The sequence below is a fragment of the Pongo abelii genome, chromosome 20 (assembly GCF_028885655.2).
Source record: "Pongo abelii isolate AG06213 chromosome 20, NHGRI_mPonAbe1-v2.0_pri, whole genome shotgun sequence".
Lineage (NCBI taxonomy): Eukaryota > Metazoa > Chordata > Mammalia > Primates > Hominidae > Pongo > Pongo abelii.
In genome coordinates, this window is record NC_072005.2 from 60,411,327 (window position 1) to 60,438,052 (window position 26,726).

A 26,726-nucleotide genomic window follows, 5' to 3' on the forward strand; every position below is an offset into this window, starting at 1 on the left:
TCCTACAGCCCACAAAGCTGGACTTGTTACTCTCTGGCCCTTTTGTTTTCTGCCCTCTGGTCTAGGAGTTTGCGGCTCTGGGCGTTTTTTTTTGTTTTTTTTTCTTTTGAGATGGAGTCTCACTCCGTTGCCCAGGCTGGAATGCAATGGCGCCATCCCGGCCCACTGCAATCTCTGCTTCCTAGGTTCAAGCGATTCTCCTGCCTCAGTCTCTCAAGTAGCTGGGATTACAGGCGCCCGCCACCACGTCCAACTAATTTTGTATTTTTAGTAGAGATGGGATTTCACCATGTTGGTCGGGCTGGTCTTGAACTCTGACATCAGATGATCCAGCCGCCTCAGCCTCCCAAAGTGCTGGGATGACAGGCGTGAGCCCGGCCATTTTCTTTTTTGCTTGTTGTGCTTCCTGGAGATGCTCAATAATTCTTACATTCTTTCCTGGATAGCTGGTCAATCATTATTTATTATTTCCTTGAATTGTTCTAGGAGGAAATGTGGGGTAGAAAGAGTATGGTGGGGTTCTTGGGCATGAATAATCCATAAATAAGTCAGATTTCTTTTTAAGATGAGAAACTTAATTTTATTGATACGGATGAAGAGCGAGGGACACAGAGTCATCTGCATCTCCACGTTTCCGATAACCTTGGCCAGCACAATCCCCCCTCCTTTAGTGGCCGGGACTGTCTTCTTGCTACACTTTCAGTGCTGCACATTCATGAGATCCTGGGGGCTCCTGGGTGGTGTCAGAAGCTGCCTCAGACAGGGCACTGGTGCTTAGCTCAGCATAGGTCACTCCTTGGGGGTCTGCTGTCTTTGGAGAAAATAGATGAATATTAGAACTGAGTGTTCAATATGGCAGCCACTAGCCACACATGGCTATTGACATTTAAATTAATTACAATTAAATTTAATTTAAAATCCAGGTCCTCGGTCACACCAGATGCATTTCTTTTTCTTTTCTGTTTTTATAACCCTTTATGTCTGTGACATCAATGGATCTGCGTAAGCCTTTTTTCATTTTTTAAAATTTTTATTTATTTGTTTATTTTGAGACAGAGTCTCGCTCTGTTGCCCAGGCTAGGGTGCAGTGGCACGATCTCAGCTCACTGCAACCTCCGCCTCCCGGGTTCAAGCCATTCTCCTGGCTCAGCCTCCTGAGTAGCTGGGATTACAGGTGCCCGCCACCACGCCCAGCTAATTTTTTGTATCTTTAGTAGAGACGGGGTTTCACAGTGTTAACCAGGATGGTCTCGATTTCCTGACCTTGTGATCCGCCCGCCTTGGCCTCCCAAAGTGCTGGGATTACAGGCATGAGCCACCGCGCCCAGCCCGTGCATAAGCCTTTTAAATGGAGATTTTGGTTCCCATTAGGGGAGTTTCATGACTTGTCTAAGACCACACAGGTGATAAACAGTATACATTTCTGTACGGTCTTAACCAGGAGGCACACACGACCAGCCCATTGTGGTGAGGGAGCTCTTGTGGGACTCCTAAGCGGGAGGACTCACCGAGAGAGATACCCTTTCCGTATTGGATAAATTTGCCTCTGAGTGAGAAAGGAAAAAAAAATCAGTTCTCAGCTGCAGGAGTCAGAACTTAGTCTTTCTATCCGGTGGTTCCCCTAAACTTCCCTTGTCCCCTTACCGGCAGCCTCCTGCTCCGGAAGTTTGGAATGGCTGCTTCTGAGAGAGAGAAAGACACACGTGAAAGGATGGGATGTGAAGATTTCGGGGAGAGGGTGAGGGCAATGGAGGGGAGAGGAGGGGAGAAGAGGGGAGGGGAGAGGAGGCTAGAAGAGGGGAAGGGAGGGGAGAGGAGGGGAGAAGAGGGGAGGGGAGAGGAGGGGAGAAGAGGGGAGGGGAGAGGAGGGGAGAAGAGGGGAGGGGAGAGGAGGGGAGAAGAGGGGAGGGGAGAGGAGGGGAGAAGAGGGGAGGGGAGAGGAGGGGAGAAGAGGGGAGGGGAGAGGAGGGGAGAAGAGGGGAGGGGAGAGGAGGGGAGAAGAGGGGAGGGGAGAGGAGGGGAGAAGAGGGGAGGGGAGAGGAGGGGAGAAGAGGGGAGGGGAGAAGAGGGGAGGGGAGAAGAGGGGAGGGGAGAAGAGGGGAGGGGAGGGGAGAGGAGGGGAGAAGAGGGGAGAAGAGGGGAGGGGAGAGGAGGGGAGGTGAGGGGAGAAGAGGGGAGGGGAGAGGAGGGGAGGGGAGAGGAGGGGAGGGGAGGGGAGGGTAGGGGAGGGGAGGGGAGGGGAGAGGAGGGGAGGGGAGAAGAGGGGAGGGGAGAAGAGGGGAGGGGAGGGGAGAAGAGGGGAGGGGAGGGGAGAAGAGGGGAGGGGAGGGGAGAAGAGGGGAGGGGAGAAGAGGGGAGGGGAGGGGAGGGGAGAAGAGGGGAGGGGAGGGGAGGGGAGAAGAGGGGAGGGGAGGGGAGGGGAGAAGAGGGGAGGGGAGGGGAGGGGAGAAGAGGGGAGGGGAGGGGAGAAGAGGGGAGGGGAGGGGAGAAGAGGGGAGGGGAGGGGAGGGGAGGGGAGGGGAGGGAGGTCACAGAATGGGCTGGGATGGGGCTCAGGGTGCCAATCCCGGATGTGCCAATGGGTTCCCTTGAGAATGACATGGGAACTAAGTGGAGCATGAGCATCTACCTCTTGGTGGATTCTTCAGATGATGAACCTACAAAAAATGCAGGAGGAATTTACCTACTGAGAAAATCCTTCACTACCCCTCTCTCGCTTTGCGTTCTCTGAGCTTACCGTGCTGGCTGCATCTGTAGATGATGAAGACTGAGAGGAAGAGGAGAAGGATGGAGATGCAGCTGAAGATGGCGACAAAGATGGTTCTGGTGTCTGGAGGGGGAAGAGCAGGTCAGGGAATCAGCCTGGCTCCTGAAATCCACTGATAGGGGTGAGCTGAAAAGCTATGAGGAGCCAGACAGACGGCCTGGCTTCCAAGCCTGGATCTCCCGCCTCAGAGCTGGAACTTCCTATTGCTTTGGGGAATTTCCTTAATCTTCTTCAAGCTTCGTTTCCCCATCTGTAAAGTGAGGATAGCAGCAGTAGCTACTTTATTGGATGGTGGGTCAGTACCTGTAGAAAGGGCTGGAACAGTGCTTGGCGCATAGGAAATTCCAAAAATTCCCAGGGAATGTTTGGTGCATAGCAATGATATTGATCATTTATTGTGAGCCAGCTCTGTTCCAGGTGCTCCATATATATATATGTATGTGTGTGTGTGTGTGTGTGTATATAAACGTGTATATATATATAAACGTATATATATATATAAACGTATATGTATATATATAAATGTATATATATGTGCGTATATATATAAATGTGTATATATATATATATATACACTTTTTTTTTTTTGAGATGGAGTCGTGCTCTGTCACGCAGGCTGGAGTGTGATCCTGGCTCACTGCAACCTCCACCTCCCTGGTTCAAACAATTCTCCTGACTCAGCCTCCCGAGTAGTTGGGATTACAGGCGTGAGCCACCACGTCTGTCTGTGTAATCACTGTCTGAAATCCACTGATAGGGGTGAGCAGAAAAGCTTAGAGAAGCCAGACAGATGACCTGCTTCCAAGTCTGGATCTCCCGCCTCGGAATGGAACTTCCTCTGAGCTGGACATTTTGACCAATAGACTTTGAGTAAAGCAGATGATCCACTGTCATAGGGGTGGGCCTCATCCTATCAGTTGAAGGATTTAAGACTGTAAGAGAAAAGACTGAGGTCCCCCAAGGTGGAAGGAATTCTGCCTCCAGACTCAAGCTGCAATATCAAGTCTCCCCTGGATCCCCTGCCTGCCTGCCCTGCAGATTTCAGACTTGCCAGCCCCCCACAATCATGTGAACCAATCCATTAAAATAAATCTCTCTCTCCATATATGTATATACATGTATATGTTCTTTTTTTTTTTTTTTTCTGAGACAAAGTCTCACTCTTGTCGTCCAGGCTGGAATGCAATAGTGCAATCTCGGCTTACTGCAAGCTCCGCCTCCCAGGTTCAAGCAATTCTCCTGCCTCAGCCTCCTGAGTAGCTGGGATTACAGGCGCCCACTACCACGCCCGGCTAATTTTTGTATTTTTAGTAGAGACCGGGTTTCACCATGTTGGCCAGGCTGGTCTTGAACTACTGACCTCAGGCAATCCGCCCGCCTCGGCCTCCTAAAGTGCTGAGATTATAGGCGTGAGCCACCACACCCAGCTTATATCTATATGTTCTATTGGTTCTGTTTTTCTGGAAAACCCTGGCTAACACAGACATGATCTCAGCTCTTAACTTCAAATATATTTCTTTTTTCTTTTTTTAAAGAGAGAGAGAGACGTGAAAGGATGGGATGTGAAGATTCTGGGGAGAGAGTGAGGGCAATGGAGGGGAGAGGAGGGGAGAGGAGGGGAGAGGAGGGGAGAAGAGGGGAGAGGAGGGAGGTCAAGAATGGGCTGGGATGGGAGCTCAGGGTGCCAATCCCAGATGTGCCAATGGGATCCCATTGTTGCCCAGGCTGGAGTGCAGTGGTGCGATCATACTCGAATTCCTGGGCTCAAGTGGTCCTCCTCACTCGGCCTCCAGGGTAGCTGGGAATACAGACCACCACACCCAGCCAACTTCAAACACACTTCAATGAGCTCGTTGATGCCAGGTAATGAACACGGGCATGGAAGGCGTTTAGAGTGGGGAGGGCTGGGGCTCTCTGAAGGAGACACGATTCCCCAAGACACCAGAATGACAAGGGATCTGCTGGGAGAATTCAGGGAGGATTCCTAATAAGAACAGGGTTAGACCAGGGTAGAAAAGAATGACCAGTGGCCGGGCGCGGTGGCTCACGCCTGTAATCCTGGCACTTTGGGAGAGTGAAGTAGGTGGATCACTTGAGGTCTGGAGTTCAAGAGCAGCCTGGCCAACATGGTGAAACCCTGTCTCTACTAAAAATATAAAAAATAAGCTGGGCATGGTGGCGCACGCCTGTAGTCCCAGCTACTCAGGAGGCTGAGAGAAGAGAATTGCTTGAACCTGGGAGGCGGAGGTTGCAGTGAGCCGAGATCGCATCATTGCATCATACACTCGACAGACTGAGACTCCAACTCAAAAAAGCATCCCTCTCAGGAGATAAAATTTCTACCAATTAAAAGACAAAAACAAAAAATTAAACAAAAAAACAAAACAAAAAAACTAGTTCTTGAGCAATACTGCCAGGCAAGTCTACATCACAGCATTTTAAATTCTTACAACAACCCTGCAAGGTAGTACAATTATTTCCCTCCCACTGGTGAAGAGCATGCATTCCCGTGTGACTCCTGGGATTACAACAAGGGTTGTGTCCAAAGCTCACAGCGTTGAGGAAGAGCGAGCAACCTGTTACTAAAGCTAGGTGACAGAGTCCATGCAGTTTCCCCCGTTTTTTGTTTTCCTTGGCACTTCAGAGTCAAGAAACACAAGTCGTGAGACTTTAAGGAGTAAGTAGCAGAAACATGATTAAGGAAAAAAGTGGAGCCACTAAAGAAGTGAAGCCCCTCTCTGGGGCTTCACCAAGACCCCCACTATCTTTATTAGTGTGCTTTGAGTCTGAGAATTTTTCCTAGGTGTGCAATGCTCTGTGGTCACATTACAGAGCCAAGTCTGCGATGCTTCACACGCCTGGTCCTCTGCACCAACAGAAGGTCTCCCATCCAGACCCTTCCCCTACTTGGTTCACTGAGAGAGAAATGCGTCGGCATTTCTACATGTCTATATAGAGTGAATTACCTATCTAATTTATCTATCTCGCTAATCTATCTACCATCTATCTAGGTATCTATTATCTATCTACCTATCTATATCTGTTTCTCTACTTACTTACCTATCATCTGTCCAATCTATCCGTCCTATCTAATTATCACTTATCTATCTACCTAGTTGCCTATCACCTATCCGATCTATCTATCCTATCATATGTAATTAACTATCTATCTGTCTGTCTAATTTTTCTATCTTGTTAATCTATCACTTATCTAGGCATCTATGTATCTATCTTTATCTGTCTATTCACCTACTTACCTGTTGTCTATCTAATCTATCCATCCTATCATATCTAATTATCACTTATCTATCTACTGACTTTCCTATCATCTAGCTACCAAATCTGTCATCTAATATATCTATCAATCATATCTGGTTATCTATCATCTCTCTATCATCTATCATCTGTATGTATCTGTCTATTCACCTACTATTATCTATTTAATCTATCCTATCATATCTAGTTATCTATCTATCTATCTACCTATCTAATTTTTCTATCTTGCAACTCTTATCACCTATCTAGGTATCTATGTATCTATCCATGTATCTGTATATCTAGCTAGCTAGCTAGCTAGCTTTATCTAGCTACCTAGTTACCTATCATCTGTCTAATCTATCATCTATCTAATGTATCTACCAATCATATCTAATTATCTGTCTATCTAATCATCTATCTTTTCTATTATATCTAGTTATCTATCATCTAGCTAGCTAGCTAATCTATCTGGATCTACCTACTTACCTATCATCTATTTATCTATCTAATCTATCATATCTAGTTATCTATCTATCTATCTAACCTATTGTATCTAGTTATCTATCTACCTACTTACCTATCATCTATCTATCTAATCTGTCTATCATATCTAGCTACTGATCTACCTATCATCTATGTATCTATCTAATCTATCATATCTAGTTATCTATTTATCTACCTACTTACCTATTATCTATCATATTTAATTATCTATCTATCCCCCTCCCTGAAATAAGGTTCTTTCTGAGCTGATCATCAGAGAGCAGCAAAAGGAGTGGAGAGTTTGAAACAAGACATACTTGAGTTCTAGTACTGGGTCTCCTACCTCCCGACTTTGTAAATGTTCCCTTCCCTTTCTGGAATACGTTATTTTTTGGTTAAATATAAAGAGGGGGCAGAGAGCTAATAATATCTAACTTGAAGAGTTAGGTAATGATGAAAAGTCCTGGCTTTAAAGCACTCAGTCTAGAAACTGACTCATTGTGTAGGATAATGGGATTGTAGGTATAATGATGATTTTTTTTCACCCAATATTCCACCCACACCCATCTCTCTCTGTAACAGATTCTGTCAATGTTCCTCAACCCATGTTCCCCAGATCCCTTTCCCATTTTTATGCATTCTAGATCGTGGCTTCTTTCCCTTTCCAAAGTGAACATTTGTATCTCTTCTTTGGGGGACTGCCTGGGAGTGCTCCAAATGCCTTTGAATTTACATGCCCGGGGCAAACTGCCACTGACTGCTGTGAAGACCCCAGCTCCCTAGCCTCCGGTCTTTGACCTTCTCTGTCTCCACTGCTTTTCTGCAGGATTGAGCCAAAGATACCATCTGAGGGACACAGATATCCCACCCTTGTTTAATCTCTTTTCCTCCCAGCCCTTCTTCCCCACTCCCTAAAATGTAATTTTCAAGCCAGGCATGGTGGCTCACGCCTATAATCTCAGCGCTTTGGGAGGTCGAGGCGGGCAGATCACCTGAGCTCAGGAGTTTGAGACCAGCCTGACCAACATGTAGAGACGCCACCTCTACTAAAAATACAATATTAGCTGGGCGTGGTGGTGCATGCCTGTAATCCCAGCTATTTGGGAGGCTGAGGCAGGAGAATTGCTTGAACCCCGTAGGCAGAGGTTGCAGTGAGCCGAGATCATGCCATTGCACTCCAGCCTGAGCAACAAGAGCAAAACTCTGTCTCAAAACTAAATAAATAATAAATGAAATAAAACGTCACTTTCACACTAATGCTGTCTAAGAGTCTGCTTCTGGTGGAGCTGAATCAGAGAACCCCTCAAAAGCAAAAATTTTTTTTTTTTTTTTTTTTTGAGACAGTCTCACTCTGTCTCCCAGGCTGGAGTGCAGTGGTACAATCTCGGCTTTGCAACCTCCGCCTCCGGGGTTCAAGCAATTCTCCTGCCTCAGCCTCCCAAGGAGCTGGGATTACAAGCGCCCGCCACCTCGCCCCGCTATTTTTTTATATTTCTAGTAGAGATGAGGTTTCACCATGTTGGCTAGGCTGGTCTCAAACTCCAGAGCTCAAGTGTTCTGCCCACCTTGGCCTCCCAAAGTGCTGGGATTACATGAGCCACCATGCCCGGCCATAAGCAACAATTCTATCAGTGCATCTCCAAGGACTTATGAAAACAGGGCAGGAACAGCTGCTCCTGGACTCTCAGTTTCCCCAGATGGAAGCAGAGAAACAGCAGCCTTGCCTTGTCCTTTCTGTTCTCCCCTTTTCCAGCCTACAGTATCTTTCACGCAGCAAGTCACTAGAAATGAGAAGTACATTGTTGCAAAATTCTCGTCTTCATATGACCCCATAATCAGCTGAACTGGGTTCACCCTGAGATGTCCACATATCCTGGCCAAATTTCGCATCAGTATTTGCAAATTGCCAGAATAAATTATAAGTTGCTATGCTACTAGAATCAGCCTGAGCAACAAGATACATCCTGACACGGGGCATAAATGCGGCCACAGGCACCAGAAAGAAAGCCAAGTCTTGTGTGATAAAATTCATCTTCATTCTCTACATAGCGATTGAACATAGGGTACTTTTCTAGTGTGTTTTAGGCATATAAATACAGGCTGGGGACATTATACCTGTGCTTAAAGATATTTTACTTTTATTTTATTTATTTACTGAGACAGGGTCTCGCTCTGTCACCCAGGCTGGAGTGCTGTGGCGCAATCACAGTTCACTGAAGCCTCAACCTCCTGGGCTCAAATGATCTTCCTGCCTGAGCTTCCCAAGTAGCTGGGACTACAGGTGCACACTACCATGCCTGGCTAATTTTTGTATTTTTTGTAGAGATGGGATCTCACCAGGTTGCCCAGGCTGGTCTTGAACCCCTGGGCACAAGTGATCCTCCTGCCTCATCTTCCCAAAGTCCTGGGATTACAGACGTGAGCCACTGCGCCCGGCAAAGATATTTTATTCTGTTTAGAATAGTGATGATACAAATTTGAACTCAAAAAATACATTTTAAGAAATTATGTAATACCCACTGGGATGGCTATAATTTAAAAAAGGAAAAGTAAGTGTTGACAAGGATGTGGAGATATTGGAACCCACATATATTACTGGAAGGAATATAACATGATACAGCCACAATGGAAAATGATTTGGCAGCTCCTCAAAAAGTTGAACATAATAGTCACCATATGTCCTAGCAAATCCACTTCTAGGTACATACCCAAGATAATTTACAGCACGGAGACAAACAGATACTCCTACCACAGTGTTCCAGCACCATTACTCACTTTAGCTAAGAGGTACAGACAACACAAATGTCCATCAAAAGAAGAATGGGGCCAGGCACAGTAGCTCAAGTCTGTAATCCCAGCACTTTGGGAAGCCGAGGCAGGTGGATCACCTGAGGTCAGGAGTTCAAGACCAGCCTAGCCAACATGGTGAAACCCCCTCTCTACTAAAAATACACAAATTAGCTAGGCATGGTGATGGGCGCCTGTAGTTCCAGCTACTCAGGAGGCTGAGACAGAAGAATCACTTGAACCTGGGAGGCGGAGGTTGCAGTGAGCTGAGATTGTGCCACTGCACTCCAGCCTGGGCGACAGAGCAAGACTCCATCTCAAAAAAAAAAAAAAAGAAAAAGAAAAAAGAAAAAAACAAAGAAAGAATGGATAAGCAAAATGTGGTCTATCCATACAATACGATGCTTTTCACCATGACAAGAAATGAAACATTGATGCATGCTACAGTACAGATAAACTTTGAAAACATTATGCTAAAGAGAAATGCTAAACATTATGCTAAAGTCACAAAGGATCACATAGTGTATGAATCCACTTACACAAAATGTCCAGAATAGACAAAATTATAGACACAAAGAAGCCTATGAATGGTTGGAAGGGCCTGATGGGAAAGTGGGAAATGAGGAGTGACTGCTTAATGGGTACAAGATTTTCTTTTAGGGTGATGAGAATGTTCTGGAATTATGTAGTGGTGATGATTATACTACCTATGAATATACGAAATGCCAGTGAATTGTATACTTTACAAGGGTGAATTTTTGGAACGTGAATTATATATCAATAAAAAAAGAAAGAAAATAAATGATACAAGAGCTCAAAATAGAAAAGCTTCTCTTCCTCCTCCCCTTCAAACCTCACTAGATCTCCCACCTTGTTTCTGATACTTCTATGCTCCTCTCTCCCGTTAGATTTCATATCTTTCTTAGAAAACGTTCCTGACGTGAATTGTGTTCATAGTGCTGGGGTAGCAGTCATTTCCCAAGCCTACTATCATGGAATAAAAACGTTTCAAGTAGTTATCTTGCAAGAACACTTTGGAGGATACCTTTTTAAAAACCGGTTATACCAGCACAGACTGCTAGCAACAACCTTCAGCAACTTTGGCTCTTTGGAGTAGGTTGCAGGAAGATTATGACCTGCTGAAAGGAAGGATGATTAAGCATCTAGATGCCAATTTATATTCTGCATTTGGCCCTTAAAGTCTGGATGAGCTCCTGTTTCAGCCGAATGCTGCCAAAAGCTCTAACTTTTTTTAATTTTTTTTTTTCTTTTTGGAGACAGAGTCTCACTCTGTTGCCCAGGCTGGAGTGCAGTGGTATAATCTCGACTCACTGCAACCTCTGCCTCCCAGGTTCAAGCAATTCTCCTGCCTCAGTCACTTGAGTAGCTGGGAATACAGGCGCCCACCACAATGCCTGGCAAATTTTTGTATTTTTAGTAGAGACAGGGTTTCACCATCTTGCCCAGGCTGGTCTCGAACTCCTGACCTCAGGTGATCCACCCACCTCAGCCGCCCAAAGTGCTGGGATTACAGGCGTGAGCCACCTCGCCTGGCCCCAAAGCTCTAATTTTTATGAGAACCTCTGAGGACAGAATCTTAGTCAATTGTTAATGAATAATCAACATTAGGAAAAAAAATTCAATATTCACCTATTTTTGAGAATTTTAGAGTTATAACAAACTCTTGATTATACATATTCCCAAAGTACCTACTCTGCGTAGGTCCCGGTCCTACTCCCCAAATGGGTCACCCAAAAATTCACCCCCATTATTCCCCAAATCCCACCCTAGTTTTTCATCATGTCATATGGCAAACAACGCACTCTGTGCTGTTTTACACACCAGCTTCTTCAGAACCCGGAAGCACTTTAGAGGTTATCTCCCCTCATCCCCCACCGCCCAAAACACAGCAGTTTCCCCAATAACATTGAGAAAATGGGCATTAAAGTTCTTCTAGGCCGGGTGCGGTGGCTCACGCCTGTAATCCCAGCACTTTGAGAGGCCGAGGAGGGGGAATTGCTTGAGGTCAGGAGTTTGATACCAGCCTGGCCAACATGGTGAAACCCCATCTCTACTAAAAACAAAAAACAAAAAACGAAACTGAGCTGGATATGGTGGTGGGTGCCTGTAATCCCAGCTATTCGGGAGGCCGAGGCAGGAGAATTGCTTGAACCCAGAACCCAGGAAGTGGAGGTTGCAGTGAGCTGAGATTGCGCCACTTCATGCCAGCCTGAGGGACAGAACAAGAGTCTGTCTCAAAAAAATAAATAGGCCGGGTGCGGTGGCTCATGCCTGTAATCCCAGCACTTTGGGAGGCTGAGGCGGGCAGATCACGAGGTCAGGAGTTCGAGACCAGCCTGGCCAACATGGTGAAACCCCGTCTCTACTAAAAATACAAAAATTAGCTGGGTGTGGTCCCACATGCCTGTAGTCCCAGCTACTCCGGAGGCTGAGGCAGGAGAATTGCTTGAATCCGGGAGGCGAAGTTTGCAGTGAGCTGAGATTGCGCCACCGTACTCCAGCCTGGGTGACAAAGCGAGACCCTATCTCGAAAAATAAACAAACAAACAAACAAATAAATAAATAAAAATAAAGTTCTCCTTGTGCACTTTAAGCAAAGGTGATCATGAAGCAGATCTCATTGGGAAACACATCTTTCTAATTATCTTACCTGTTTTCATTGAGGGAGCTTCAAGTTCATCGTGTTTATCTAGAAAATAGGAGGGAAGAAAAGGAATTACACTAATCATACAGGAACCTTGGGGACAGGAGTCCTCACGTCCTACTTACAGACTTCCTGTCTTCTTTGGGAAGCAGAAAAGAGAATGGCTTCTCCATTCCCTAGATGCTCCCTGGGTCCTCAGAGCATGGACAGAGCCTCAGATTACTCTTCTTAATACTCCTGGAGTTTGATAGTATTTTTAATAACAAAAATATTTATGAATGACACTGCTAACGCCCCCTCCAGTTTGATTTCTTGCCAGTCTTCTCTATCTTGACAAAGAACCCCATTCACCCAAATTCTTTCTTTCTTTTTTTTTTTTTTTTTCAGTCTTGCACTGTTACCCAGGCTGGAGTGCAGTGGCATGATCTCAGCTCACTGCAACCTCCACCTCCCGGGTTCAAGAGATTCTCCTGCCTCAGCCTTCCAAGTAGCTGGGATTACAGGTGCCTGCCACCACACCCTGCTAATTTTTGTATTTTTAGTAGAGACGGGGTTTCACCATGTTGGCCAGCCTGGTCTCAAACTCCTGGCCTCAAGTGATCAATCTGCCTTGGCCACTCAGAATGCTGGGATTCCAGGCATGAGCCACCGCACCCGGCCTATATTTCCATCTCCACAGTGGCACCAGTTAGTCTAAGTTAAAATATCACCTACTCGGCCGGGCGCAGTGGCTCACGCCTGTAATCCCGGCACTTTGGGAGGCCGAGGCGGGCGGATCATGAGGTCAGGAGATCAAGACTATCCTGGCTAACATGGTGAAACCCCGTCTGTACTAAAAATACAAACAATTAGCCGGGAGAGGTGGCGGGCACCTGTAGTCCCAGCTACTCGGGAGGCTGAGGCAGGAGAATGGCATGAACCTGGGAGGCAGAGCTTGCAGTGAGCTGAGATTGCACCACTGCACTCCAGCCTGGGCGACAGAGCCAGACTCCGTCTCAAAAAAAATAAATAAATAAAAATAAAATAAAATATAAAATATCACCTACTCACCAGTCCCTGGCAACCACCAGTATACTCTCTGCTTCTGTGAGTTTGGGTTTCTTAGACTACACATATGAGTGAGATCCTGCAGAATTTGTCTTTCTGAGTCTGGCTTATTTTGTTTAGCACGATATATGGGGACATGTTGATGAAAGGGTATAAATTTCCAGTTCTAAGATGAAGAAGTTCAGGTGCCCAGCATGGTGACAATGGATGTGCTAATTAATTTGACTGTGATAATCATTACACAATGTACAGGTGGATCAAATCATCAGATTGTATACCTTGAATATATACAATCTTCTTTTGTCAATTTGATATTTTTAAATTTAAAAAGTTGTATTGCCTGAAATGCACCAACTCTTACTACATCTAATCCCTTATTTTCCAAAAGCTGCCAGAGGCCGGGCATGATGGCATGTGCCTGTAATCTCAGCTGCTTGGGGGGCTGAGGTGGGAGGATTACCTGGGCCTGGGAGGTCAAGGCTGCAGTGAGCTGTGATCACACCACTGCACTCCAGCCTGGGCAACGGAGTGAGACCCTGTCTCAAAAAAAAAAAAAAAAAAAGTAGCCAGTGACCCTTCAAGCATGTAAATAAAATCATGCCATCCTCCAGCTCAACTTCATCAGTGGGTTCCTGTTCTTTCAAAGCAGACTCTAGGACCAGTTCAAACACCCACAAGATCCTAGATGCTCTAGGCCCTGCCTTCTGTCCTCCTTTCTGTGTCTCAATCATTCCAGGAACACTCACACTTGTGAGACTTTGATTTTGCTGCTCTCTCTCCCTGGAGGGCTGTTCTCCAGATATCGGTGTGGTTGGGTGATTCTCATCCTTCATGTCTGTGGCAGATAGACCCTAAGGGGGCACTCAGGAGACTCAGGAGCCCTGCTTCCTGGTGTTCATGCCTTTGTCTAATCCCCTCACCTTGAGTGTGGAGACCTGTGACTTTCTTCTCACCAATAGCTATGGCAAAGGTGATGGGATATTATGCTCTTGATTATGTTACATTACATAAAACTGTTTGCTAGGGCATTTGCTCTCTCTTTCTTCTCTCTCTCTCAATCTCTCTTCTTGCAAGTGCTGCAGAATCAGTCTAGCATGAATCCTACAGCTGTAAAGAACCAGATATTGCTAGCAACCACAGGAGTGGAGAAATGGACCCTTCCCCAGTCAAGCCTCCAGATGAGAACACAGCCCTGATTGACACCTTGATTGCATCCTTATGAGACCCAAAGCAGAGGATTCAGCTAAGCTGTGCCTGGACTCCTGACCCACATCAACTGTGAGATAATAAATAGGTGTTTCAGGCTGCTAAATTAGTGGTAATTTGTTATGCAGCCATAGATCACTAATACAATGCCTCTCACACTTATTCTCCATCTATAATGTGTTTTTTAATTACTCTGATAGCTTGCTCTTATTTATTTCTTTCTTCCAAAGAAGAATGTGAGCTCCTGTTGGCCAGAGACCTGGTCTGTCTCAGTTCCTACAATATGCTCAGGATCTACCAAAGTATCTGAATTTGTAGGGTGAATGGGCAGCTATTTTTGTGCCAGGTATTTTGCACTAATTGTTTTTGTAATGGAAGCATTTATATGCCCATTTTGTAATAAGTAAAAAGTAGTATAATAAAGTGATTTGCGAAGCAGCAAAAAGATTGTATATGGAAGGCTGACCTGGAAAATCAACCACTGGAAATTGATACTATAGCCTGTCTTGTGATGTAATGGTACAGCTGTGATAGAGGTGAAGAAATCGGGAAACAGTAGATGATATTCCAGAGAACATAATTGGGAAATGGCAAATAATCACCAGGCTTTTAGGGCTAAAGTGTGGGTGCGAAAATTCTTAAGACTACAAGAAAGAGTTATTGGGAATACAATTTGAAATCAATATCAAAGTGATGAGCACCTTGTTGGAGCATCATTGATCAACAGCCTCAGAAAGAGGGTAAATCAGAGGTGAAACATTAAGTACTCAGTTACTCATCATGCCCCAAGCCCAGGCTAAGTCATTGGTGTGGACCCATGGCTACTTCTACACTACACTGATGACTGTAAGGTCTCTCCAGGGATTTCCCATGATATGGCCAGATTGACCTACTGGAAGCAACTGTAGTCAATTGAGAGGTATTGTTTAGTGACTAATAAATGAATGGATGGATGGATGGATGGATGAATGGATGTATGGAGAGGTGGGTGGGCGTGAGTGAATGGGTGAAAGGGTGGATGGCTGGATGAATGGGTGGAATGATGGACAAATGAGTGGCTGGGTAAATAGATGGGTAGGTGGGTAGATAGATGGATGAAGTGGTAGGTGGATGAATGAATGGAAGGGTTGGTGGTTGGATGGATTAATGGAAAGATGAATGGATGGATGGATGGATGGGTGGGAGGGTGAATGGATGGACGAAGCGGTGAATGAGTGGATGGATGGAAGGGTGGGTGGAAAGTTGGATGGGTGGGTATATGAATGGATGAAGGGGTGGGTGGATGGAAGGATAGATGGATGGATGGAAGGATGGATGGATGGATGGATGGATGGATGAGTTGTTGGATAGATGGATAAGTGAGTGGATGGATGGGTGAATGAGTGGGTGAGAGGGTGGAAGCGTTGGTAGGTGGGTAGATGGGTGGGTGGGTTGATAGATGGGTAGGTAGATTGATAGACAGATGGGTGGGTAGATTGATAGACAGATGGGTGGGTAGATTGATAGATGGATGGGTGGGTAGATAAATGGGTAGATGAAAGTGATGCAAAATTATTCTTTATCCCTCTTCCTTGGGAACTCAAGTCATTTATGTTACAATCTTCCCATGTGCATCTTCTCACTGTGGTCCTCATCATTTTTTTTTCAGTCACCTGCACCATGCCTGCCATACTTTCCCACACAATGGGATCTCTTAGCCCCATAATCCATTATTTGCCATTCCTACATCCCTCATAGAGCACTGGACACTCTTTCTGGCTTTCCTTCTCTGGCATAAAGAAATATAAATTTTCATTTATGTCTGAACAGCAACTGTGAAGCTCATTGTTTTTGTGACACCGGGGAGGTCACCTAATCTCCATAAGCAAAAAGAAGTTAGTAACACAACCACCCTCATAGGAAATGAAGACTGAATGTGTTAGTGGAGGCAAGTTACCTGTCTAGAGACAGGAACATAGAAAATGCTGGATACATGTCAAATGCCAGTGTTATCACTCTATCCTCACCTGTCACCCAGATCTCCAGCTTGTTGCTGGGGAAGGAGGCCAAGTGTGATGAGTTGCTCAGGTAATACACACAGCTGTAGTTTCCACTGTCATTACTTGTCACGTTCCACAGCATGAAATCAGTCTGGTTTTTTCTTACTTGCCTGACTTGTAATGGTTCTGGGATCCCCATTTTCAGCAGAGCAATTACAATACATTCAGTTCCATTGTATGGAGTGAGACATCGAAGTGTTCTGGGACCTGGAGTCATCCCAGGGTCTACACTGACTGAGAGCAAAGGTTCTGGGAGTGATCCTGAAGAGGACAAGGCAATGGAGGTAAAGAGAAGGGCCAGGGCTTTTCCATTTTCTACTGCACTTGGGGACTATCTCATCCATCTCTCCGTATTAACCATGTCTTTCATTTTCTGCATTTGATGCTTTAATGTCTTAGGGCCTTGCTGCCCTTGGTGGTACCTCCCCTCCCAGGGTTAGTTAATTTCTAGAGCCAGTAAACAACTTGTCCTCAAGTATGCCCCTCAAATGCAAGCCAATAGATCCAGATCCCACACTCCAAACCACCTTCATTATGGGGCTCTCACACTCAAGGTCAATGTTGTCCTCTCCTAATCACCCCAGGTCCAAGAAATAGACAACCAGGGACAGCCTCTATACCCCAAAGCCAATTCTTTTTTTCTTTTTCTTTTCTTTCTTTTCTTTCTTCTTTTCTTTTCTTTTTCTTTTTTTTTTTTTTTTTTTTTTTTTTTTGAGACAGGTTCTCATTCTATCACCCAGGCTTGAGTGCAGTGGCACAATCTTGGCTTACTGCAGCCTCTGCCTCCTGGGTTCAAGCAATTCTCATGCCTCAGCCTCCCAAGTAGCTGAAAGCACAGGTGCACACCACCACACCCAGGCAATTATTGTATTTTTGTAGAGATGGGGTTTCGCCATGTTACCCAGGCTGATGTCAAACTCCTGACCTCAGGTGATCCGCCCTCCTCGGCCTCCCAAAGTGCTAGGATTACAGGCATGAACCACCACACCTGGCCAACTCTAATCTTGTTCTCCCCGCAAAATACAATCAAAGCTCTGGTCCACAGTTCTTCCTCCTCCCTCTGCCCCTGATTGACCCTGGTGCTTCCCCCCATACCCCCCCATAGTATAGCCTTCCTCCTCCTCTTGGGAACTGTTAACAGACCATCTTTTCCATGGCAATCATCACTTGGTCTGTCAGTCTTACTGTACCCCAATTTTCTATTAACCGACCATATTCTACACCACCCTCCCACATCCACATCATTGGGACCCTCTCAGAATCCCTGATGAGAATCTTGCCCCACATTTGGTTCCCATTTCCACACTGAAGGTGTTGCATCTATCCTTCTTTTTTTTTTTTTTTTTTTTTTTTTTGAGACAGAGTCTTGCTCTTTCATCCAGGCTGCAGTGCAGTGGCACAATCTCAGCTCATTACAACCTCTGCCTTCTGGGCTCAAGAGATTCTCTTCCTGCCTCAGCCTCCCTAGTAGCTGGGATTACAGGTGCCTGCCACCACGCCCAGCTAATTTTTGTATTTTTAGTAGAGGTGAGGTTTCACCATGTTGGCCAGCCTGGTCTCAAACTCCTGACCTCAAGTGATCTGCCCACCTCTGCCTCCCAAAGTGCTGGGATTACAGGCATGAGCCACTGCGCCATGCCCGGCCTGCATCTTTTTGTCTCCTAGGTTCCTTCTTCCGCAGCCACATCCCATGACAGGAAAAGAAATACGTGCATCAGGCAGGCTTTGGTGACTCACACCTGTAATCCCAGTACTTTGGGAGGCCAAGGCAGGAGGATCACCTGAGCTCAGGAGTTCAAGACCAGCCTGGGCAACATAGATCCTGTCTCAACAAGTAATTTAAAAACTAGCCAGGCATGGTGGTGCTTGCCTGTACTCCCAGCTACTTGGGAGGCTGATGTGGGAAAATTGCTTGAGCCTGGGATGTCGACGCTGCAGTGAATTGTGTTCATGCCACTGCACTCCTGCCTGGGTGACAGAGCGAGATTCTGTCAAAAAAAAAAAAAAAAAAAAGCGGCCGAGCACAGTGGCTCACTCCTGTAATCTCAGAACTTTGGGAGGCTGAGGTGGGCAGATCACTTGAGGTCGGCAGTTCGAGATGAGCCTGGCCAACATGGTAAAACCCTGTCTCTACTAAAATACAAAAATTAGCCGGATGTGGTGGCGCACCCCTGTAGTTCCAGCTACTCGGGAGGCTGAGGCAGGTGAATTGCATTAACCCAGGAGGCAGGGGTTGCAATGAGCCAAGATCATGCCACTGCACTCCAGCCTGGGCAACAAAGCAAGACTCCCTCTCAAAAAAAAAAAAAAAAATGCCGGGTACCGTGGTTGACGTTTGTAATCCCAGCCCTTTGGGAGGCCGAGGCGGATGGATCACTTGAGGTCAGGAGTTTGAGATCAACCTCACCAATATGGTATAACCTCGTCTTTATTAAAAATACAAAAATTAGGCCGGGCGCGGAGGCTCGCGCCTGTAATCCCAGCACTTTGGGAGGCTGAGGCAGGTGGATCATGAGGTCAGGAGATGGAGACCATCCTGGCTAACATGGTGAAACCCCATCTCTACTAAAAACACAAACAATTAGCCAGGCGTGGTGGCGGGTGCCTGTAGTCCCAGCTACTCGGGAGGCTGAGGCGGGAGGATTGCTTGAACCCAGGAGGCGGAGGTTGCAGTGAGCCGAGATCATGCCACTGCACTCCAGCCTGGGTGACACAGCAAGACTCTGTCTTTAAAAAAAAAAAAAAAAAAAAAAAAAGCAAAGCAAAACCAAAGAAATGTGTGCATCAAAGAGCACATCTGAAGCTGCCCTTCTTACCTGTGACCACCAGCTGCAAGCGTTCACTGCTTTCTGACCACTCATGGGAGGCTGTTGTCTTGTAGGCACAAAAGTACCTCCCAGCATCCTTAGGCTTCAGGTCCGTGAAGGGGAATTCAGCTTGGTTTTCTGCCGAGCTCTGTTCCTGCTTGTACCCAGAGTCGTTCACCTTGCACAGCACAAATGTCACATTCTGGGAATGAGCCTGACACTTCAGGGTCACATTGCTCCCGGCTTCAACCACCGAGCTGGGCCAGGCGTGGAGGGAGGGCTTGGGCAGTTTCTCTGGAAACAATTCAGAGTTAATTTGAGTCTAGAATTCAGACGATTAAAGGAAAAGGTCATGAAGCGTGGGATGCAGGAATAAATAAAGTTTAAGTAGGAGAAAACTCACCATTCTTTTTCTCATCTTCGTAGCCCAGACACAGCCCTGGAAGAGAAATCTCAATGAGAGAAAAATTATGTGCTTGTCCTTGAGTACAAATCCAGCAGAGAATGTATGACTAGCTCGTTATAGGTCTGAGATATATATATATGTATTATGTATATATGTATTATATATAATAAATGTATTAAGTATATGTACACATATTACATATAATACATATATAAATATAATACATATATTAAATATATGTATTACATATATGTATATATTTTTGGCAGCTATCTCCCCAGACTTACCTCTTACTTTTGTTCCATTGTTTGTCATTCAGAAGCTACGTGTATGGAGAAAATTCCAGCAACTTCTTCTTTCTTTCTTTTTTTTTTTTTTTTTTGAAATGTAGTCTTGCTCTGTTGCCCAGGCTGGAGTGCAATGACATGATCTCAGTTCACTGCAACCTCCGCCTCCCAGGTTCAAGCGATTTTCCTGCCTCAGCCTCCCGAGTAGCTGGGACTATAGGCACCTGCCACCACACCTGGCTAATTTTTGTATTTTTAGTAGAGACAGGGTCTCACCATGTTGGCCAGGCTGGTCTTGAACTCCTGACCTCAGGTGATCCACCCACCTCGGCCTCCCAAAGTGCGAGGATTACAGGCGTGAGCCACCGCTCCCGGCCCAGCAACCTTTTCTGATGTATTGAATTGCTTTCATGAGTAATCCATCTTTCACCATCTAGAAATTGTTCAACATTCACCTATGCTTTTTTCTGGTATTTTCTGTGATTGCAGTTTTTTGTTTCGTTTTGTTTTGAGACAGAGTCTCGCTGTGTCACCCAGGCTGGAGTGCAGTGGTGCAATCTCAGCTCACTGCAACCTCCTCCACCCCCTGGGTTCAAGTGATACTCGTACCTCAGGGTCCAGAGTAGCTGGGACTACCGGTGTGCGCCATCACGCCCAGCTAATTTTTGTTGTTGTTGTTGTTGTTGTTGTTGTTGTTGTAGAGATGGGGTTTCGCCATGTTGCCCAGGCTGGTCTCAAACTCCTGAGCTCAAGTGATCCGCCTGCCTCGGCCTCCCAAAGTGCTGGGATTACAGGCATGAGAAACCGCGCCCAGCCTGATTGCAGTTTTTACCCTTGCCACTTAAATAATGCAAAGGTTATTTTATCGTGGTGTGAGAGAGGTAGGTTTTATTTTTTGTATTTATTTATTTATTTATTTATTTATTTATTTATTTATTTTTTGAGACGGGGTCTCGCTCTGTCACCCAGGCTGGAGTGCAGTGGCGCGATCTCGGCTCACTGCAAGCTCTGCCTCCCGGGTTCACACCATTCTCCTGCCTCAGCCTCCCGAGTAGCTGGGACTACAGGCGCCCGCCACCACGCCTGGCTAATTTTTTTGTATTTTTAGTAGAGACCGGGTTTCACTGTGTTAGCCAGGATGGTCTTCATCTCCTGACCTCTTGATCCACCCACCTCGGCCTCCCAAAGTGCTGGGATTACAGGCGTGAGCCACCGCGCCCTGCGGAGAGGAGGGTTTTCTTGCTCAATTCCAATAGAGAGAAACCGCTCCCCCTTCCCCGTGTCTTCTGGTCCCAAATACTCCCCTCACTTTAGCTTTGGTTTCCACTTACATTATCCCCTCCCTCTTCTGTGTTCTGTTCTCTACGTTCCCCGCCGGGAAGGGAGTGTCATAAACTTGGGTGGAAAATTGAATATCAGTCATGGGGCTTGTTTCAGGGTGAAGTTAGGTAGAATTTAGGTAGAAATTCTCTAGAGCCACGAGAGTGTCTCAGGACATTGGTTCCTTGTTGACACAGGTGCCGATGCAGAACGTGACCCCCCACCAAGCTTCCCCCCAGAGGAATGAGGTGGAGGCCTCACGATGGACCGAGGCTGCGTTGGCAGCGAGATTAGCTGGGATTGGCAGGTAGGAAACAGCCTCTGAGTGGGCAGAGCATCCCAGGACTCAGGCTCTCTTTTGAGACCCTCCCCAAATCCCGCTTTTAGACTCATGTCATCTCATCTCTGCTATCCACCCATCGTCTGTTCAAACAGTGATTCCTATATTCTTTTTCTTTTTGAGACAGGGTCTCACTCTGTGGCCCAGGCTGGAGTGCCAGGGTACAGTTACAGCTCGCTGCAGCCTCACCCTCCTGGGCTCAAGTGATCCGCCCATCTCAGCCTCCCAAATAACTGGGACTACAGGCACGCACCACCATGCCCGGCTGATTTTTAAATTTTTTTTTGTAGAGATGAGGACTCACTATGTTGCCCAGGCTGGTCTCGAACACCTGAGTTCAAGCGATTCTCCCACCTCAGCCTCCCAACATGCTGGGATTACAGGTGTGAGCTACCTGCACCCAGCCCAATTCCCATATTCTTTTTCTTTTTCTTTCTTTTTTTTTTTTTTTTGACACGGAGTCTCCCTCTGTCACCCAGGCTGGAGTGCAGTGGTGCTATCTCAGCTCACTGCAACCTCTGCCTCCCAGGTTCAAGCGATTTTCTGGCCCAGCCTCCCGAGTAGCTGGGATTACAGGTGCTCGCCACCTTGCCTAGCTAATTTTTGTGTTTTTAGTAGAGACGGGGTTTCACCATGTTGGCCAGTCTGGTCTCAAACTCCTGACCTCAAGAGATCTGCCCACCTGGGCCTCCCAAAATCCTGAGATTACAGGCGTGAGCCACCACACCCGGCTGATTTGTATTTCTTGAAAAGAGAAGTTCAAGTTGTAGCTCCCAGGACCTGCGAATGTGACCTTATTTGAAAATAGCATTATCTGATCTTTGCAGATGTAATTAATTAAACTAAGATGAGGTCATACTGGAATAGGCTGGGTATCTAATACAATATAACTTATAAGAAGAGAAAAAGAGAGACAGAGACACGCAGAAGGAAGATGGCCATGCAAAGACAGAGGCAGAGAGGCCAGGCTGCAATCATAGTGCTTTGGGAGGCCAAGATAGGAGAACTGCTTGAGCCCAGGAGTTGGAGACTAGCCTGGGCAATATAGAAAGATCCCATCTCTACAAAAAAAAATTATTTTAATTAGCCCAGTGTGGTGGTGTGCACCTGTAGTTCTAGCTGCTCAGAAGGCTGACAGGGAGGATTGCTTGAGCCCAGGAGCTAAAGACTAGCCTGGGCAATATAGCAAGACCCCATCTCTAAAAAAGAAATTATTTTAATTAGCCCAACATGGTGGTGCACACTTGTAGTTCTAGCTACTCAGAAGGCTAGTGGGGAGGATTGCTTGAGCCCAGGAGTTGGAGACTAGCCTAGGCAATATAGCAAGACCCCATCTCTAAAACAGAAATTATTTTAATTAGACCAACATGGTGGTGTGTGCACCTGTAGTTCTAGCTGCTCAGAAGGCTGCGGGGAGGATTGCTTGAACTCAGGAGGTTGAGGCTGCAGTGAGCTATGGTGGTACCACTGCACTCCGGCCTGGGCAACTGAGTGAGACCCTGTCTAAAGAAAAAAAAAAAAACAGAGCCAACGATTGGAGTGATGCATCTACAAGTTAAAGAATGCCAGGAGCGCTGGCTCACGCCTGTAATCCCAGCACTTTGGGAGGCTGAGGCGGGCAGATCACCTGAGGTCAGGAGTTCGAGACCAGCCTGGCCAACATGGTGAAACCCCGTCTCTACTAAAAATACAAAAATTAGTCGGGCATGGTGGCCCATGCTTGTAATCCCAGCTACTTGGGAGGCTAAGGCAGGAGAATTGCTTGAACCCAGGAGGTGGAGGTTGCAGTGAACCAAGATCATGCCACTGCACTCTAGCCTGGGTGACAGAGCAAGACTCTGCCTCAAAAAAAAAAAAAAAAAAAAAAAAATGCCAAGAATTGTCAGCCATCACTAGAAGAGGGGCATAAAACAGATTCTCTTCATAGCCCTCAGAAGGAATCAACATTGCCAACATCTTGGTTTCAGACTTCTCGTCTCCCCAACTTAAAGCAATTTTAATTGCTTTAAGCCACTAGGCTTGTAGTACTTTGGTATGGCAGCCATTGGGGGATGAGTTCAGTCTCCTGGTTGCCCAGCTTACAGTGCTCAGCAGCTGGAGGCTTGGGTATGAGCCCGATGGTCATCTCTAAGGCACAAATAGCTGGGTGCAGTGGCTCACGCCTGTAATCCCAGCACTTTAGGAGGTTGAAGTGGGTAGATCACCCGAGTTCAGGAGTTTGAGACCAGCCTGGCCAACATGGTGAAACCCCATCTCTACTAAAAATACAAAAAATTAGCCAGGCGTGGTGGTGCGTGCCTGTAATCCCAGCTTCTCAGGAGGCTGAGGCAGGAGAATCGCTTCAACCCAGGAGGTGGAGGTTGCAGTGAGCTGAGATCACACCACTGCACTCCAGCCTGGGAGACAAAGCAAGACTCTGTCAAAAAAAAAAAAAAAAAAAAAAAAAAAAAAGCTCATCTAAGGTGCAAATGTGTGTAGGAGATGAGCATTACCCCACAAGGAAGGGCTGCACCCAGAAAAGGAGGAAGGAACTGAGGCAGATGAAGCATGTCAGTGTCCACCACCCGCCCCGTGCACCAGGGAGGTGGAGCTCTGCTGGGTCAAGCCTAGAGCTCCTATGTAGTGAAGCTGAGATTATAACCCAGGTCTTCCTTTTCACAGTGTGAGCTCTGTCTGAATACATCAGGTTCAATTGGAGGATGGTTAAAATCAGCCTAAGAATCGAGCTGGTCACAAAATTGTCTTCTTGGGGCCAGGTGTGGTGGCTCACACCTGTAATCCCAGCACTTTGGGAGGCTGAGGCAGGTGGATCACCTGAGGTCAGGGGTTCAAGACAAGCCTGACCAACATGGTGAAACCCCGTCTCTGCTTAAAATACAAAAGTCAGCTGGGTGTGGTGGCCTGCACGTGTAGTCCCAGCTACCCGGGAGGCTGAGGCAGGAGAATTGCTTGAACCCGGGAGGCGGAGATTGCAGTGAGCCCAGATCACGTCATTGCATTCCACCTTGGGTGACAGAGTGAGACTCTGTCTCATAAATAAATAAATAAATAAGTAAGTAAAGGGAGAGAGAGAGAGAGAGAGAAATAAAATTGTCTTTTTGCTCACAGCCTTGCACCCTGTAAATTCTTAAGCCCAGCCCTTCTCTATTCCGACGGAGGATGATGGCAGTACTGCGGTATTTAGTGGATACAGACTCAGAGACCCCACCGCAGCTCTGCATTTCCCAGCAGAGTCTGTCCCTGTGTCTCTGCAGCGCGGCCTCCTTGTCACTTGCATGTGGGCAGCAGAACTCACGCCGGTGACGCCCACAGCCCAGACCCACCCACCACAGGTGTGCAACGCCTGGAAGTTGTTACTTCCACACACCGCATTTCCACCTGAACTTCCACTCCCACATGAGTTTTTCTCACCAGCCCAAGCCCATTCGTTCCAGTCCCGGAGACTCACCGAGGCAAAGCAGGGAAAGTAATTCTGTAGTCATAGCGTCCCTTCTGCCAGAACCAAGGCCCCGCCTTCGGTTTTACCCTTCAAAGGCGGAGAGGGACTGGGGCAGCCGCAGCTCTCTGGATGCCCGGTTCGTCCCCAGGATGTGCAGGTGGAGGAGGTTTTGCTCTGACACTCTGGTTCTCTGCCCCACTCTTGCAGTTTCCTTCTCACAACCGACTCAGGAAACAAGAAGCCGTCGATGACAACTTCTTCCCCATGAATCCGGTGTGTGTAGCCCCACCCGCCCGAGCTCTGTCCTACCTTATCTGAAGTTCTGCCAAGAGTTTTCTGTAAATGTAATTTTTTATTTTAAAACATTAATACCGGCCAGGCGCGGTGGCTCACACCTGTAATCCCAGCACTTTGAGAGGCTGAGGCAGGCGGATCACCTGAGGTCGGGAGTTCAAGACCAGCCTGACCAAAATGGAGAAACCCCGTCTCAATTAAAAATACAAAATTAGCTAGGCATGGTGGCGCACGCCTGTAATCCCAGCTACTCCAGAGGCTGAGACAGGAGAATGGCTTGAACCCGGGAGGCGGAGGTTGCTGTAAGCCAAGATTGTGCCACTGCACTCCAGCCTGGGCAACAACGGCAAAACTCTGTCTCAAACAAACAAACAAACATTAATACCTATAGCTTTATAGCTTCCTGTGCACCCACTAGCCAGCTCCCCACAATGTTCAACTTTTTTTTTTTTTTTTTGGCGGGGCGACAGAGTCTTGCTCTGTCACCCAGGCTGGAGTGCAGTGGCGCGATCTCGGCTCACTGCAACCTCTGCCTCCTGGGTTTAAGGATTCTCCTGTCTCAGACTCCCAAGTAGCTGGGATTACAAGCATGCACCACCACACCCAGCTAATTTTTTGTAGGGATGGGGTTTCACCATGTGGGCCAGGCTGGTCTTGAACTCCTGGTCTCAAGTGATCCGCCCACCTCAGCCTCCCAAAGTGCTGGGCTTACAGGCATGAGCCACTGTGCCCAGCCAGTGGTAATCTCTTATAACTACAGTACTTTTTTTTTTTTTTTTTTTGAGACAGAATCTCTGTCAGCCAGGCTGGAGTGCAGTGGTGCGATCTTGGCTGACTGCAACCTCTGCCTCCCGGGTTCAAGCGATTCTCCTGCCTCAGCCTCCCAAGTTGCTGGATGACAGGCGCCCGCCACCACTCTTGGCTAATTTTTTTTGTTCTTTTTAGTAGAAACGAGGTTTTGCCATGTTGCCCAGGCTGGTCTCAAACTTCTGACCTCAGGCGATCCGCCTGCCTCGGCCTCCCAAACGGCTGGGATTACAGGCCTGAGCCACTGCATCCGGCGTATGGTACATTTTCAAAACCAGAGACTTTACACTGGCACCACGCATTTAACTAGGTTACAGAGGTCACTCAGATCTCACCAGTTTCTGCATAATTCATTTCTCTTTTTCTCTTCCTCCTCCTTCTATTTCTATTTCCTTTTCTCCTTTTCCTTCTTTTCTCCTGCTCTTCCTCCTCTTCCACCTTCTTTTCCTCCTCCTTTTTCTTTGTCTATGGGTACAGTTCTGTAACATTTTATCGCCTGTATGTACGGCTTTATAGAACCACTGCCACAATCAAGACCCAGAACTGTCCTACCACCACATAGGAACTCCCTCATGCTTCCCCTTTATAATCGCTCTCCCACCCTAGCACCTGCTAATCTGTTCTACGTCTCTATCACTTTGTCACTTTGAGACTCTTGTATAAATGGAATCGTCCATCGCCTCACCTTCTGAGGGTGACCTTTTTCACTCAGCGCAATGCCTGTGAGATTCATTCAAATTGTTGTGTGTTATGATGATGGATACATTAGCCGGG

The 26,726-nt window shown here is 46.8% G+C and overlaps 1 protein-coding gene across 2 annotated transcripts; it reads right to left on the minus strand.

Moving 5' to 3' along the window:
* Positions 1–552: 552 nt before the first annotated feature.
* Positions 553–25,199, minus strand: VSTM1 (V-set and transmembrane domain containing 1). Of its 2 annotated transcripts, XM_054541335.1 has the most exons (9): positions 24,861–25,199; positions 19,463–19,498; positions 19,069–19,353; positions 11,967–12,005; positions 2,738–2,830; positions 2,630–2,657; positions 1,645–1,682; positions 1,509–1,546; positions 553–811 (listed from the first exon to the last, which is right to left on the minus strand). In XM_054541335.1, exons 1-9 carry the CDS (start codon positions 24,892–24,894, stop codon positions 692–694), a joined length of 711 nt encoding a protein of 236 aa, XP_054397310.1. In that variant the 5' UTR covers positions 24,895–25,199; the 3' UTR covers positions 553–691. The 2 variants fall into 2 exon arrangements, with proteins under 2 accessions (XP_054397310.1, XP_054397311.1); XM_054541336.1 differs by lacking the exon at positions 2,738–2,830.
* Between the last annotated feature and the right edge of the window lie 1,527 nt (positions 25,200–26,726).

What these genes read in the sequence shown, in the direction of transcription:
- VSTM1 (XM_054541335.1), bottom strand. Translation starts at nt 24,894, where the DNA reads ATGACTACAGAATTACTTTCCCTGCTTTGCCTCG. An exon ending in CGAAGATGAGAAAAAGAATG is followed by an intron (nt 19,354 to 19,462) that starts GTGAGTTTTCTC and finishes AATTGTTTCCAG; the next exon opens with AGAAACTGCCCAAGCCCTCC. An exon ending in TCTGAAGAATCCACCAAGAG is followed by an intron (nt 1,683 to 2,629) that starts GTAGATGCTCAT and finishes TCTCTCTCTCAG; the next exon opens with AAGCAGCCATTCCAAACTTC.